This window comes from Aricia agestis, chromosome 11 (assembly GCF_905147365.1).
Source record: "Aricia agestis chromosome 11, ilAriAges1.1, whole genome shotgun sequence".
Classification (NCBI taxonomy): Eukaryota; Metazoa; Arthropoda; class Insecta; order Lepidoptera; family Lycaenidae; genus Aricia; species Aricia agestis.
Window position 1 is genome coordinate 15,179,867 of NC_056416.1, and position 16,408 is coordinate 15,196,274.

The following is a 16,408-nucleotide window of genomic DNA, read 5'->3' on the forward strand; positions in this document are numbered from 1 at the left end:
GTGGTTTATGTAGACAATTAAAATCCGAGTCCGTAATAATGATACAAAATTGAAGCAACATCACACGCCTATTGGCTTTCTAATTTTGTACTGCTTTAATGAATTCGCCTCGTTTATTCTGTTTCAACTGATCCTTACTCCTATTACTGTGATAATTATCAAGGGCTCCCAAATCAATCGTCTCAGCAGTAAGCCCAAATAAGAATTTACAAGTGTACCGACGTCCACAAACACTCGCTAACTCAATTACAGGGTTAATCAATCACGGGGGACAATCTAGCGCCGTCTGTCGGACATAATGTAATCACAGTTTAAGATGTAAGTTCGGTTTATATTTTTCGTGGCAATTACGAAAGGCCACACGTGTCGTTGTGGATACGTTGTGTCGCCATAACGGACGCCATAAGGTATAAGGTTGCAACAACGTACGTCAACACAATGACTAAATCCGTTGTTTTATCTTTAATGATTTTCCCTGTTTTCCTGCTTTTCTCTTGAAGTTTTTTCTGTTTTTTTTTTCTATAGATCTCGCGAAGCCCGAGACCTTTCCAACGAATGCAAAACCGTGGAAATTGGTTAGTACGTTCTGGAGTTATAGCGTCAGGAAGGAAAACCCGACTTATTTTTATATATTAGATTTCTTATGTTAAACGTCGCGTCGGGATGCGGTTGCGGTGCTGCACTGTAATCGCAGCGGAACAATCATTGCTGTAAGTGACTGCTCTAAAAACTCGAGACCACACTCAGCGTACCTGCATTGCAGCGGTGCGTTGCATCACTTCAAATTTATAAAAATGAACGTTTGTGTTACCAAAATATAACACAATTCGAAATAACATAAACTAAACATACGTCAGGAATCTCAGGATGCGGACAAACCCACAAGCGGCAGCCAGTATCAATAAACTCCAGTTATTAACTACGAAGATATCTCTGGTATGCTTAATCAAACTCAGTTTATTAGAAAGTTCATTTTAGGTTAGTTCTTGGAATTTATAGGATTTTGAACTTCATCTTAGCTTAACTACAAGTACATTGTACCACGATTAACTGTGCTCCGTTTAGTACATTTTATTCAAATGTTAACAAAAAGCTCGACTTAAGTAAAATGGTAATATGTTTCATTATTGCGAGGTACAATGACATTTTAAATAGAGAGCCTCATGCTAAGTACTCACATACGGTTTTGCTCGATCGAGCAATAACGTCGAGTAAAACCCGTGGCTCGAGATTTTGTCCACACATTCAGCATTGCTCGATAGTTTTATTCTAAATCGATATATTTAATTCCATCGTGCCTTCAAGTGGCTCGATGCGAGCCTTCGAGCTGTGAGTTTTGCGGTCCACACAGTAATTATTACTCGATTTGGAGTAAAACTATCAAGTAAAACCGCATGTGAGTACTTAGCATTAGAGAGTATTAATAGCCTCCTATAGTACATTTTGTTTAAAATAAGATCAAAATGAACTAAAACCGAGTATAACTCTGATCCATGAGTATTGACTTTGTATGATAATGATGCTTGTTTACTTTTAATCTCAAATGAGATCAAACTTTTATGAAAAACTTAAGCTCTGCTTGAGTGAGCTTGATTAAGTCTTCTTAATTTATTTATTAGATTAGATTAAGACGACCTCTGTGGCTTAATTGGTTCAGTGTGTGGCAGCTCAATCCGGGGGTCGCAGGTTCGAATCCCGCCGACGGAACAAAAAGTTTTCAATGTTCCCGGGTCCGGATGTGTATTAAATATGTGTATGATATAATAAAAATCTTAATATATTATGTATAGTATAAAAGTATTAAATATATTTCCGTTGTCTGGTACCTTTAACACAAGTCCTTCAGGTACTTAGCACGGGGCCAGACTAACGTAGTGTGAAGCGTCCATAGATATTATTATTATTATAATTACAAATGCCAGAGTAAGCAAACCATAAACGTCTATAAATAACATAACATAGTTATAAACTTAAATTCGACAACCCTATAATCATAGAGAGCGAACTTACCAGTTACCGGTATGCAAGGTGTAACAAAACAAAGTGATAATACTTTACGACACGTATTTATTTGTATAGAGTTCACTGCGAAAGTAGCAGCGTTAAAAGAGTTAATTTATAACGTTGGAACATTTTTTATAGAAACAAAGAATTCATTCTGTTTCAAGTAAAAATATTTCAAAATTATCCTTGAATCTATCGGTTTGTTTTACACACTCTAACGCAAAGATGTTTATTGTGATAATTTTATAATTCATTGGCGAATGGAAACAATACTCAAACAACGATAAGGAAGTTTCGAGTTTGGAGCGTACAAACAGACAAGTTATGAATTACATAATAAACCAACGTTAATGTAAATAATTGACAAAAATATAAAAAGAAACTTAGTCCTGATTAGTGATTATGCTAGTCTGTGTTTAAGCTAATCGTGGAATTGATTGGTAACTTGTAACCTCTTTCGTTCTTGCTATTAGTGAAAGTGAGGCTATGGCCATACCGTAGGGCCATACCGTATGGCCATACCTTATGGGCCACCATCCCTTCACTTTCACTAAGTTACTAGAGGGTCTAAGTGAAGTCTTTGTGACCAAAACCTCATATAATTGCTCTCCAAGAGTGAATGAAGCTGCTCTCCATACCACACTGAATAATATTGATCTTTTAATATTAAGTATTAATTCACATTGAGTCGTGACGAGGCTATGCGATGCGATACATTTTCAATTCTTTGCAGTTACAATGCAGTTATTTAATGTATAGTATTATGTTTTTTAATATGTTTACAAAATGCATCTCGCCTTATCTGGGGCAATAATATTTCAAATTTTTTTCTCGGTTCCTCAGAAATAAATAATGACAAATTTAGATGCTAACTTTGAAAGTTTTTTCATAATTATATTTTATAGGAAAAATCTTATTGAAAAGCTGATAAACGGCAGATAAAGTATTAATTGGATTCACGGAACTTCGCACTATTCACTTAGTTGTAGCAAACAATTTATTCGGAGTAAGCGCTACACCTTAAAGTTTGATAAATCTTAGTTTCTTATTCGGCTCGCTAATGACTTCGCCGGAGTTGCTTAATTGTGCACGGCTAAATGGAGGTGCCGTGTTTCATACAATTATGTAATCATCATCTCCTTGCGTGTAAGTTGACAGCTGCTTCACTACATATTATAAAACAAAGTCGCTTTTTTCCCTCATGTCCCTTTGTTCCCTTTAATCTTTAAAAATTCATAGAAATGTAACTGATATAATTGTAGTAGCATCCATAGGTAAATTACAGTGTCAGCAAAGCCCCTATAGCTAACAGGTGGTTCTTTATCGCTTCTTTATAAAAAACGCCGATCAAAATGTATGGAATTGACATGAGTTGAACATCGACTTTGCATTATTAAGTGTCAATTCCATACATTTTTAATGGCGATTCGATAAAAAAGCGTTAAAGAAAACGTTTTTGCTAAGCCCTGTGATATGTTTACATAATTCTTTGATGTCTCCATTATCTATGCTCTAATTACTCTGATTTAATTATTTTTTAATATTCACTACTTATTCAAATACCTAAATTGACAAATTAATTGATTCTGGGACTTGGACAGGCTGGCGCTGATGAAGTGCATCAGTCAAATTATGCCCGAGCACGTACACCAGATTAGCGACACCCACTTGATTACGGCACAAACACCTCGTCCACGACCCGACTGACAGACGTATAGCTGTATTATTATCTACTGAAAAGCCCTTTAATGTTAAATTGAGAAGCTTGACAACCTCGATTCAAAACTCTAATGCTAAGTACTCATACGGTTTTGCTCGATCGAGCAATAACGTCGAGCAAAGCCCGCGGCTCGAGATTTCGTCCACACATTCAGCATTGCTCGATAGTTTTATTCTAAATCGATATATTTAATTCCATCGAGCCGGCTCGATGCGAGCCTTCGAGCGGTGAGTTTTGCGGTCCACACATTAATTATTATTCAATTTGGAGTAAAACTATCGATCAAAACCGCATGTGAGTACTTAGCATAAAGACGGGTTCTGTTCGCGCGGATTCAGCGCGCGTCGCGTGTTATCCCACAAGCTATAGCAATTTATACCGCGTACGCGCCGAAAACGCGCACGTCTGAACGCACCCTAATAAGTGTCTGGTTTCAGAATGCAAACTTTCAAACGAAAAACTGGATGCTAACATGCCACGGACAGAGATACATAGACAGACACGTCAAAATTAAAACACCCCCTCTGTTTTCACGGAGAACTAAAAAAGTGAAATATCCTGTAGTTTGATCATAATTATAATAATATATTCACCACCTTTTTCAACAGAAATATGTTCCCCGCACATATAATTCAGAATTTTCCACGAAATATATTTTCCTGGGGACCTAAGTCTATTCTTAACCCTTTATCTACATATCCATATCAAAAGGGCACAGTTAACTTCATAGCTCGTACAACTATCACATCAAACGCGAGCCATCTAAATTGACGCTCACGACAGCCCTTCCACCTCGTTCAATTTCCTCCCTCCCCCCACCACCCCTAGCCCCCTCTCCCTGATTTCAGCCAGTAATCAGCGTAACCAGCTCAAGGTATCCTGGAATATCCAATCAAAACGGACCTTCGGATTTCGTGGAATCGATACAAGTTGTGTAACTTTGTTTGTGATGTTTGATTTGTATATTGAAATAAGGCAATAACTCCTCGCGTGGGTTGATATGGAATATTCCACCCCCTTATTGTTTTTATTCGAGTGTATCTTGTAACAAGTCCTTAGAGAAGAAAAGTAGTTCTAATAAGTCGGTATTTTTTTACGGATTGAGCCAAGACCTCTCTGCTATGATCATTCAGCTATTTCATTTTTAAGTTATAACGTATTTCAATTATTTAACTTCTGAACGTTCCGTTACAATATTTTTTATATTATATTTTACAAACACGTAAAAAAACTTTAAGCACTAGTTTCAAAGTCATCCATCATAAACGTTCTATTTTTATCGCGATATAAATAAAACACTCATGTCATGAAATTTAAATGCTCTTCAAGAGGATTCGCAGCGCTCGATGCATATTGCTGCATTTCGCTGCGCTTCATATCGCTGCACTGCACACCGCTGCGCTGCTAAGCGCTGCTCTGCGCTGTCAGCGGGATTAGTATTCATGTATGCGGGCTGCGGCCGTGGCATTCACATTCATCACAAATTGCTCGTGTTCTTGGACGTAGCCGTTAAAATCAAGTTGGCTTTATTATTTCAAGTAGTTTTCCGCGTTTAGGCAAAATTTTGCATTACAGTTTGGTGCTAAGCGAGAAAATTGCTTCTATTTTAGATCTCCTATCTGTCGGCATTGTAAAGCGAATTCATATCTTGGGGTCAAAAGTGGCCTCTTTCATAAAACGACCAACGTAAGATGGGGTATTCCGTATGAAACATAAATTTTGTTAATTGAAGTTTCTGTGGAGGAACTTCCTTCATTAGCTCATAGTGGCCATTTACCTGCCGGTTGAGCAACAGCTTGGGCGATAGTACCCATGTATATACAAGTTTTACAATTTAAAATGTACGTCGACCCTAGCCATCACAGTACCGCACCTCATGGGAGCGAGCTGCTTACGAATGCACACAACTTTGTAAGGGTTGATTTATTTCTGCGGTTTGCAGCTTTTAGATCACTGAATTGTTAATACCATTCGTTTCGTTATATCCTTGCAGGTACACGGTGTTTTAACATGCTATATTTATCAAAAGGACTAACCCTTCTGATTCTTTATTTCGGACTTACCAAATACTTTCTATTTTCACACAATATTTTGTTAGATCTCGCCTTACCTCTACCTTAAAAATTCGCTGTATATTTTTTATTGTTACTCATTTTAGTTGACTTCCAATAATAGTTAATATTATGTATTAAGCGTAATTTTTAGATCATCAACGATTATTCCATTTCTATAGCTATTTTCAAAATTATTTTTGGTACAGCGTTATAGATTTTTTTTTTCAAAAGTCATAAACATTTGTCACGTATAGGTACATAATATGTTGCCTCTACAGTCGGGGTAATAATGTTTATTACCCCGACTGTAGAGGAAATTGACGCGAGCGACAACTCAGCCTGTGTTAGCTCGGGGGTCCCTAATGAATTCTCCGCTGTAATGTAAAACACGCGCCTTAAAATTCTAGTACAAACGCAATCAACGGCCGACTCTCCCTAGCGGTGGTGCAAGTCAGAAGCGGAAGAGAATATAACCTAGAAATTTTTTGATTACGTAAAGGTATTTCATTCTAGCCTAATTAGGCCGGCAACGCACCTGCAGCTCTTCTGATGTTACAAGTGTCCATGGGCGACGGTAGTCGCTTTCCATCAGGTGACCCGTTTGCTCGTTTGCCCATTTATAAAAAAACAAGTTAGGTTAGCCCAACCAATCATTAATGAGTAATTTTATGTTAACATATTTACATCTGAGTATTTTAGTAATACAGAGTTACAGTTAGTGAGTTTATTCCCCGCCGATTTTCAGTGACGGTGGCCGGTTTCATTGAAACCAGGCCAGTTACACAGGAGTGATTTTATAGTGCCCAAGTGTGTGTGCGGTACACAAGAGCACTCTCTATTCCTTTACTCCCATAACCCAGTGGGACGGACGACCGACACGACTGGCGAGAGATCAGGCGCAGGACCGACTTTTTACATGCCTATCCGACGCATGAATCATCTTACTTATCAGACAATCAGGTGATCAGCCTGCATTTTCCTAACTAAACTTGGAAATAACATATGTTTCCAACGTGGGAATCTAATCCACGACCTCCGAGTCAAGAGCCACGCTCTTAACCACTGGACCACGGAGGCGATTTATTACATACTGGAAATAAAAACTAAAATGTATTTTTAAATATTTTCGTGAAGTCAACAAAGCTGACCAGGTCAATTCCATCTTTAGGAAATCAAAAAGATATTCTTATACTCTACTCCTACTAATATGATGGTGGGAGTAAATAAAACCCGACTGAAATACGTAGGTCAACTGCCTTCGAATAGATTTCCCTGATAGTACAAATTTACAATAATGTGTCTATTACCCTCTAAGGTAGGGTAAGCCCTAAAACAATAGAGGTTATCAACATTGCTTAGGATAAAATTTATCACGGCCGAGACTTAGTGGATAAAACCGCAGCCAAAACAAGGGACAGCGGACAGATTGCTAAAGCCCGACTCAAACTATTTAGGTCAATAACTTCGGAACCATTTGTCTTGTATTGACAAAAACACTCCGAGACGCTTAGGATTAAGTTTAGAGTTAATCGTTTATATTAAATCTGTCTTGAGTCTCTGGTCGGGACAGATTTAGTTTTTTTGCTGTTGAAAGTTGGAGTTCAAAATCAAAATTGTTTTATTACTGAATAAATTTAAAATAAATATTTTCAGAAGGTCCTACATGGTGCCTACCACCGGTTCGGGAACTAACCCGGCGAGAAGAATCGGCGTCTTCTTTTCTTCGTCTTCTTTTCTTCGTCATCTTTATTTGAATCCAATGGAGCAATCAATGGATATCTTAAATTCAGTACGGATCTTATAAAACAGCAAAATAATTCTACTTTTTAGAGTTTCCGAGTTTTGACTAATCAAAAAATATTATTTAGATACGTTATGAAAATACCATTTTGGTTTTTATCACACCGAGATGCATGGAACCAAATCGAAGATGTATCAATTTCGATTGAAATTGCAAAAAGGCCGTAACCAAAATCCCTTTCGTTAAAAACGATGACAAAATTTGTTATCAAAATGTATGGGATTTGACATTAGTCTTCGAAAGCGAAATGTTATTTAGCGATGACTTTGTCGAGGGCTGGGATAGTGATTAAAGCAATTTTACTATTCAAATTTTCATAATTTCAGCTTGAATATACAGTAACAATCTGTACATTCAGACCGATATATCTTCTTCATAACAAGTTGTCTTCTATGTCCGCACATGATATAGGTTTAGTTCAATAAAATACATCTAATAAATATTTATCGACAACCTCATAAGGCCGTACGACAGTATATTTATGTACTTTATGGAGCTGTTATTTTTGTGTTTTGCTTTGTGTTATTGTGTTCTATTTCAGACCACAATGTGTTCGAATTGGCATGATTTTTGTGACTATTTTCTTAACAAGCTTTTTGTTTGTAAACAGAAAACATTTAGAATTATTTTTATGATAACATAGCCTCCTAAAACAAAACATTCAAAAATTAACCTTTACAAATAAAGCAACAATGGTTTTATTAAATTTAAGATTCAAATTAATGGTCAAATTTATCTTTATCTACAGACGATCTAGGAAGACGCGGCAACAACGGTCCTTGACCTTACTCGATGCAAAATTTAGAGTTCCTTTATAGGGTTCTGTAATCAACAAAAGTTGGTTGACTACTAAACCCCAAAAACTACAACGGAACTCTAACAATCTGATGTTTTGTATATTGATAGGTTAATAGTTATATAATTTAAGAGTAACATTGTCCTACAAATTGAACAATCCATATTTTAGGACCATTAAGTCTCTGTATGAAATCCTTTCTATTTCTGTTAGCTACCACTTTCAAGATTTTTCGCAAATAAAAATGTTGTAAGTCTTATCATTGTATGGGACACTCCTACCTGCCGATTGAAATGATGAAAACGGTAGTTGTACCAATTGTTAAGAATAAAACAGGAGATATAAGCGATAAGTGTAATTATAGACCCATCTCACTGGCGACGATATTGGCAAAAGTTCTCGATAGTTTGTTGAATAAACGTTTGGATAACTATATAAAAGTACACGACAACCAATTTGGTTTTCGTTCGGGTCTTTCCACGGAAGCTGTTGTTCTATCAGTTAAACAAACTATCAAGTACTACACAAGCCGCAAAACCCCGGTTTTTGGGTGTTTTCTGGATCTTTCCAAGGCTTTTGATCTTGTTCGCTATGAAAAGCTGTGGAAAAAGCTAGAATACAGTAAAGTACCTCCTGAAATTCTTAGCCTGTTTAAATACTGGTATGCACATCAAGTAAATGTAGTGAAATGGTCAAACTCCTTTTCTGAACCCTATAAACTGGAATGCGGCTTGAGGCAGGGGGGGTTAACTTCGCCTAGGATGTTTAACCTGTATGTGGACTCCCTGATCGAGGAGCTGAGTAGCACCCATGTCGGCTGCCATATTGATGGAGTTAATGTTAATAATTTAAGTTACGCAGACGATATGGTGCTGCTCAGCGCCTCGATCTGCGGACTGAACAAACTATTAAAAATATGCGAAAAATTCGCCAGTGAGCATGGACTCTTATATAACATAGATAAAAGTGTATACATGGTATTTCAGGCCAAGGGGAGACGTCCGGATAAAGTTCCAAACATTTATTTGAACAATAAATGTCTTAAAAGAGTGGAACAATTTAAATATCTTGGACACTGGCTAACCTTTGACCTGAAAGACAATGTAGACATAGAACGAGAGCGAAGAGCGTTGTCTGTGAGAGCAAATATGATCGCCCGCAGGTTCGCGTGCTGCACAACAGAAGTTAAATTAACTCTATTCAGGGCTTTCTGCACCAGCTTCTACACGTGTAGCCTGTGGGCTCTCTTCGCATACAGTATAATAACGCTTTTAGAGTGCTGCTGGCGCTGCCGCGGTACTGCAGCGCGTCGGGGATGTTTGCCGACGCCCGCGTGGATTGTTTTTATACGACCATGCGGAAGCGGTGCACATCTCTGGCGCGCAGGGTGAGGGGCAGCGACAACACCATTCTAAAAGTGTTAGCAAATAGGTTTGACTTTGAGTATATGAATAATTGTTCGATGATTCATATGCGTAAAGTCACTACCTTGCGCATGTGAATCGTTGAGCGGTGGTTCTTATGCTCAAAGTCTACTTTTGATAATTCTATATTTAATTCAATCGTAATATTATTAAGTATTTTAATTTGAAAATATAATACTTAGTTAAATTTAATTGTAATTTAAAAATATGACCTGTTGGGTTGAAATAAAGATTTATTATTATTATTATTATTATTATCAAAATGAACCTACTCACAAAAAATTAGCTTGATAGTAATCAAAAAAAAGTTCCAGGGCTGAGTACTAAAATTATTAGCTCGGAGTTATAAAGACTTCATGGCGAAAAGAAGTCAATAATATTATATAATGTGAATGTTATAAAAGCAATAGGACTACCGCTTATGCGTTAAGTCGCATCTCAAGGATGATTGCAGCACTGTAGCCCATGCATTGTAAACAACTTTTTCCCCCACTGTACCAAAGTCCACAAAAAGAAATAATAGTGTTTATAGCCGCCATTGTGGGATCTAGCGTCTATATTTAATGCATTCTCAGATGCTAGACTCTAGCCTAGATTAAAAACCTTCAAAGCCCACGCGGGACAATGAGTCCTTTATACTTAGATATTAAAATGTAATATTTGTTACAATAAGTACAAAGGGAATTTTATTTAAAAGTTTTACCCATGTATTTGAAATTAATTTTTGCCGTTATTAAATATTTAAATTGGAAAGCATTCAACGACAGTTAAGAGTAACGATTAAAAACTTTATTTCAGAAATTTAATTTTGTATTTACTCGATGTTTAAAATTACTTAATGGATATAATTGCTACATAATACAGTAATCGTTTATCCGGATATAAAAAAATCGGCCAAGTGCGAGTTGCACTCACGCACGAAGGGTTCCGTACCATTACAGAGCAAATTTGGTTTTTAGAATTAGTTGTTATTACAGCAACAGATATACACAATCTGTGAAATTTTCAGAGGTCAAGATACAGCGGTTCTTGAGTTACATCCTGGAGACAGACGGACAGACATTGAAGTCTTAGTGATAGGGTCCCGTTTTTACCCTTTGGGTACGGAACCCTTAAAAGAACGAATGTCATATTATCACCAAAACGTCCAGGTTTACAGTGTTAAAACTGAATAGGTATATAGACAAATTTTATAATGTGTGCGACTTTTGTCTGCAATAGAGTTAATTTACATTATTTAGTTCTATATACAAAAAACGATTAACTGAAAACAACAATTGAAATTGTATGTATGTTATAGCCCCTTCTCTTCTTCATGCACAGGACGACAATAATATGTCTTAACTACCATTAGAGAAATTTATCCATAGGCAGATGACGAACATAATCTAATATATAAAAAAATAAGTCGGGTTTTCCTTCCTGACGCTCAGAACGCACAAACAGATTTCCACGGTTTTGCATTCGCTGGAAAGGTCTCGGGCTCCGTGAGGTCTATAGAAAAAAAAATTCAAAAGAAAAGCAGGAAAACAGGGAAAATCATTTTATGGAAAAACAACATTTGCCGGGACAGCTAGTATAATATCTAATTTAAATGGGTTAAGTCAAGCTAACGGGGCAGATCACAACTAATACTGACAAGCTATAAGCCAACCAAATAACATGGATCTGCCTCTGAATCATTTTTTATGGTTCCATAAAACTAATTTCTTTAACACCTTGGTATGCCGCATCCAAATCATGAGGATCTGGATAAGGGAGGCTTATAAGATGTACTGTATTATTTAATACCTCTATTATTACTAATATAATATGACTAGTACCTGGATGACCGAGCTTTGCTTGGTATAGCAAACACTCATTGACTTCGTGTTACTTAATAACGCCATCTGCTGGTAGTTAATACAATTAGTTGCTCACATAATAGTATTATTATTCGCCAATAGATGTCAGGAAGAGTCATATTTTTCAGTTTATCGATTATCGATAAAACACGAATAAAATGACATTTTCTAAAAATGATTCCTAGCTAGATTGATTTATCGCCCCTGAAACCCCCTATATACTAAATTTCATGAAAATCGTTGGAGCCGATTCCGAGATTCCAATTATATATTTATATACAAGAATTGCTCGTTTAAAGATATAAGATAAGATATTCAACTGTTAACCCGCTTATTTAATATTTTTAACTAGTTCGTATTTGTACCTGTCAAGCGTTGACTCATTTTTAGCATTTCCCTTTTTACATGAAAATACTTCACTAATTTTCGAAAATAGCAATTACTTTAATGAAAGTTTTGCAGTATTTTGTTCTACTGATGTTGCTGATATAATGCAGATTCGAATCGATTTGGAATTGCTTTTTTCAACTTGTATTCTTCGTGAAATAAATTATTTTTCCGCTGCAGTTTATCTATTCACGACCATCATAACTTGACCGCCGGGTGCTCCGTCACGAGTTCGTCTCGAGACGAATCGAAAGGTAGCCACGGGTCGCGCTACGCTGGTCGGTTAGGGCGCTTCTTGGCCGGCATCCAAACTGGGAACCACCGTATCTATCGCGAAATAGCTTAAAAGATTTTATTTTAAAAATAAATTATTTTCAATATTTTGTATGTTGGCCCTCTGTATTTTGCTACGCTGCGAAACGTCCGTATCAGCGCAGATAATCATTTAACCCTGAACGTATTTCGCTGTCTCAAAGTGAAACCGAGATATTTTGTTCATTCTTGGAAAACGCTATTCAAATTGTATATTTTCGAATTTTCGAAATTAGAATCTTTATTTTTCTGTGTTTATTATTCATTATTAAAGTTATGTCTACCAGAATCTGATGGCAGTAGATTTTCAAAAAATAACCTTATTTATTGGATACATTTTTATATTTACATACAGAATAAGCCGTTAAAGGAAATAAGAATCAAAATGTTTTATTCTATTACTTACCCCGATTGGATCAAAAAACAAAAAAAAAATAAAAAACAGAAAAATCCGGATGACACTAACGTAGAAAATCTCAAAGTAGAGAAAATCAGAAACGAGTTTCAACTGCAATTAAATAATAGATTCAAAGAACTAGATAACGAAGAGAGCGTAGATGAGACGTGGAATACGATACAAAATACAGTAAAAGAAATTGGAATAAGTGTATTAGGAAAAAAGAAAAATAAGGGAAGGACTAAGTGGCTAACGGAAGAATGTAAAGCTATGATAGAGGATAGAAGAAAACTAAAAATTTTAGAATTGAGAAGGACGAAAATTTTAAAGCAATTTATTTAGAGAAAAGAAAGGAAACAAAAATAATGTTAAGGTTCGCTAAAAGACAACACATGGAAAATATGGTACAAAATATGGAAAACCTAATAAAGGCCAACGAGTCTAGAAAAATTTATAAGGAAGTTAAGTCAGTTAAAAAGGGATATCAAGCAACAGCAAACTTAATGGAAGATAAAAGTGGAAATTTAATAACTGCAGAGAATGAAATCCAAGATACATGGAGAGATTATTTCAAGCAGCTTTTAAATTGTGCTGTCCCGGACCAACATATACAGGAGAGTGATGCCCTTAATATGTCAGATATACCACCACTGTAATTTGATGAAGTGAAGCAAGCAATCTCCAAACTAAAAAATAACAAGTCACCAGGTATTGACAACATCCCCTCTGAGATCTAGAAATATGGTGGTGAGATGTTACAGTTAAGGATATATGACCTACTAAGTAAAATCTGGAATAATGAAGTTCTACCTACTAAATGGAACACTGCCATTATCTGCCCCATACTTAAGAAAGGTTCGAGGAAGAAATGTGCAAATTACCGAGGAATTGCACTATTGCCAACAGCATACAAGATCCTTTCGTAAAGCGATTAGAACCATATGCTGAGAATCTGTTAGGGGACTATCAATGCGGATTTAGGCGAAACCGTAGTACAGTAGATCAGATCTTTCTACTTAAGCAGTTGATGGAGAAAAAATGGGAATATGCACAGAACATCCATGTGCTATTTGTAGATTTTGCTAAGGCATATGATAGTATAGATCGTGCTTCCCTATACACGATATTAAGGAATTTCCAAATCCCTGAGAAACTTATTAACTTGATCAAGACAGCTACGAGTAAGAGTAATGCGGTGGTACGGGTAGGCAGGTCATATACGAGTTTATTTAACATAGAGACTGCACTAAAACAGGGGGATGCTCTCTCACCAATGTTATTTAACCTAGCGTTAGAATACATAATAAGGAAAGTAACAGACCTTGACAGGGGCGTCCAGCTTAATGGAAAACATCAAGTAATAGGCTATGCAGATGATCTGGCTCTCATGAGTGAGAAAAAGTCTGATGTCGTGGATATGGTAAGGACCCTTGAGAAGGAACCCAATAAAGTCGGACTTAAAATCAATCATGGCAAAACTGAATACTTGCACATGCGGAGATACAAAGATAAACGACGACCACCTGAAGATCTTGTAGTAGATAACATCTCATACACAGGAACAGCTAAGTTTTTTTTTTTTTTAATTATAAAATTGGGGCCGTCTATAGACTGTTCGTCCATATCCTTTTTTATATTTTATTATATATTAGGATAGGATATTATTAGGAACAGCTAAGTTTAAGTACCTAGGTTGCACTATAACCGACACAAATTCTAGAGTAGATGAGATCGACATCCGAATCCAAAGTGCTCTTCGGTGTAGTGCGGCACTCCATAGAATTTTAGTGTCCAAGATCCTAAGTAGAGGTACGAAGATACGAATATATGAAACTGTAATTCGACCTATACTCTTATACGGCAGTGAAACTTGGACCCTAACTCAAAAGGAGGAAACAAAGCTGTTAGTAGCTGAGAGAAAAATCCTGCGCAAGATTCTCGGACCGACGAGGGATGAAGATGGCAGTTGGAGGCCACGGAAAAACCTTGAGATTGAAGAACTCGTGGCAATGCCCAATATTATCGGGGAATACAAATCTCACCGAATCCGCTGGCTCGATCACGTAGAAAGAATGAATGATGACCGAGCGGCTAAAAAAGCGTATGTGGGGCAAATGACTGGCAAACGACCGGTAGGCCGTCCCAGATACCGCTGGAGGGATGAGGTAGAAAAGGACCTGAAGGCGTTATGAGCCGGATCATGGCAAGATGTCGCACAGGATCGAAATAAATGGCGTGTGCTTGTGTCAGAGGCCAAGACTCAATTTGGGTCGCTGCGCCGCAGGAAGTAAGTAAGTAAGTACTTACCCCGATATTGCTAGAGTCGATTTATTTTCTCACTTTTTGCCATCAGATTCTGGTAGACCTATACCTAAAATTTATTTAAATCAGTCACAATTCCTTTCTAATCTAACTCAATGTTACTCTAAAAATAATAATCACTGCTCAGTAGAGAAAAAAAAAAAAAGGTAGTAACCTTTTTTTTTTTTTTTTTTTTTCGTTGGGGGAATGCTTACTACCTACTCAGTTCAAGCAATAAAACTTTAAGGGCGGATTCGACCAAACTGGAATAAAATTTTACTCGAGTATAACTGTCTCCTAATCTAAGAGTAAGCTGGTTTTGCGTTTTTCCAACTTCTAATCCAAGAATGAGGTAATTACACGGGCTATTTTGGTGGAGTAAATATTAAACTGAGAATAGTTGCACAACAGGGTTCAACCACAATAGACATAACGACCAGTAGTTCGACTGCAAAGAAACGGACAGGTTTCAATATCTGTCAAATTCGTCGGGTTTCACTAGGATTATGAACGGAATGTGCCTCGCGCTGGCTGATATAATTTATTTTTAAATATTTAAAATAAAGATTTCAAAATTGGATTCTGACAATTTTAATCGCATGTGCCAAAACACAAACAACAATGCGACCAAAGAGGAACACGTCCATCGAATATGTCATATTGTTAAATTCGTAGGTAACAAGTTAACAACCCTAGCGACGATTTTCGTCACAATACGTCAAATTTAAAAATTTCAACATCAGTTCTAAGTCGGCATACTCTATCATTCTGTCTACTCTGGTTCAACTGTCACGGTCGGCGTCATTGTGAACTATAATTGACATTTTATTTCATACTCTTTGAGTAACTTGGTAAAATGCAAACGATAATACCCTAGAGTAAATTAAAGAAGTAAAATTATTCTCATGATAGTTATACTCGTGTAACTTCAAGTTTGGTCAAATCGGGCCTAAGGCTCACAACAGACTTAATTATTTATTATGCAATATTTTCTATGAACATTATTAGCATGATTTATAATACAATCATTTCTAAGCCTGATAACTAATTTTATTTCAAAACTACTAAATAGTAATAATAAAATGTTGCTAGTCGCGGCCATTATGCTGATACTTCCTGTCTTAATGGGTTTAGTACATTAGCGTTTAGGCTGTGTTCGGGCAAATTGAATGTATCAGGAGCCACTGGCGTAATTCTATTAATTAGCACTAACAGCCTAATTCAATAACTGCTGATGTGTCTTACTTAGCACTGATCAAATGCACATCGGACGTATGAACCTCGAAACTCGGCGAACAATATAATCCTTGTTACAATTTTTTATCGCTGGCTTTGAGTGCGACAACCGACTCAAGAAATTCCGTAACG

The 16,408-nt window shown here is 36.6% G+C and overlaps 1 protein-coding gene across 1 annotated transcript; it reads left to right on the top strand.

The window, feature by feature from the left end:
* The first annotated feature begins 9,136 nt into the window (after positions 1–9,136).
* Positions 9,137–14,931, top strand: LOC121731885. Its single transcript, XM_042121561.1, has 3 exons — positions 9,137–9,308; positions 9,653–9,806; positions 14,604–14,931. Exons 1-3 carry the CDS (start codon positions 9,137–9,139, stop codon positions 14,929–14,931), a joined length of 654 nt encoding a protein of 217 aa, XP_041977495.1.
* The last annotated feature ends 1,477 nt before the right edge of the window (positions 14,932–16,408 follow it).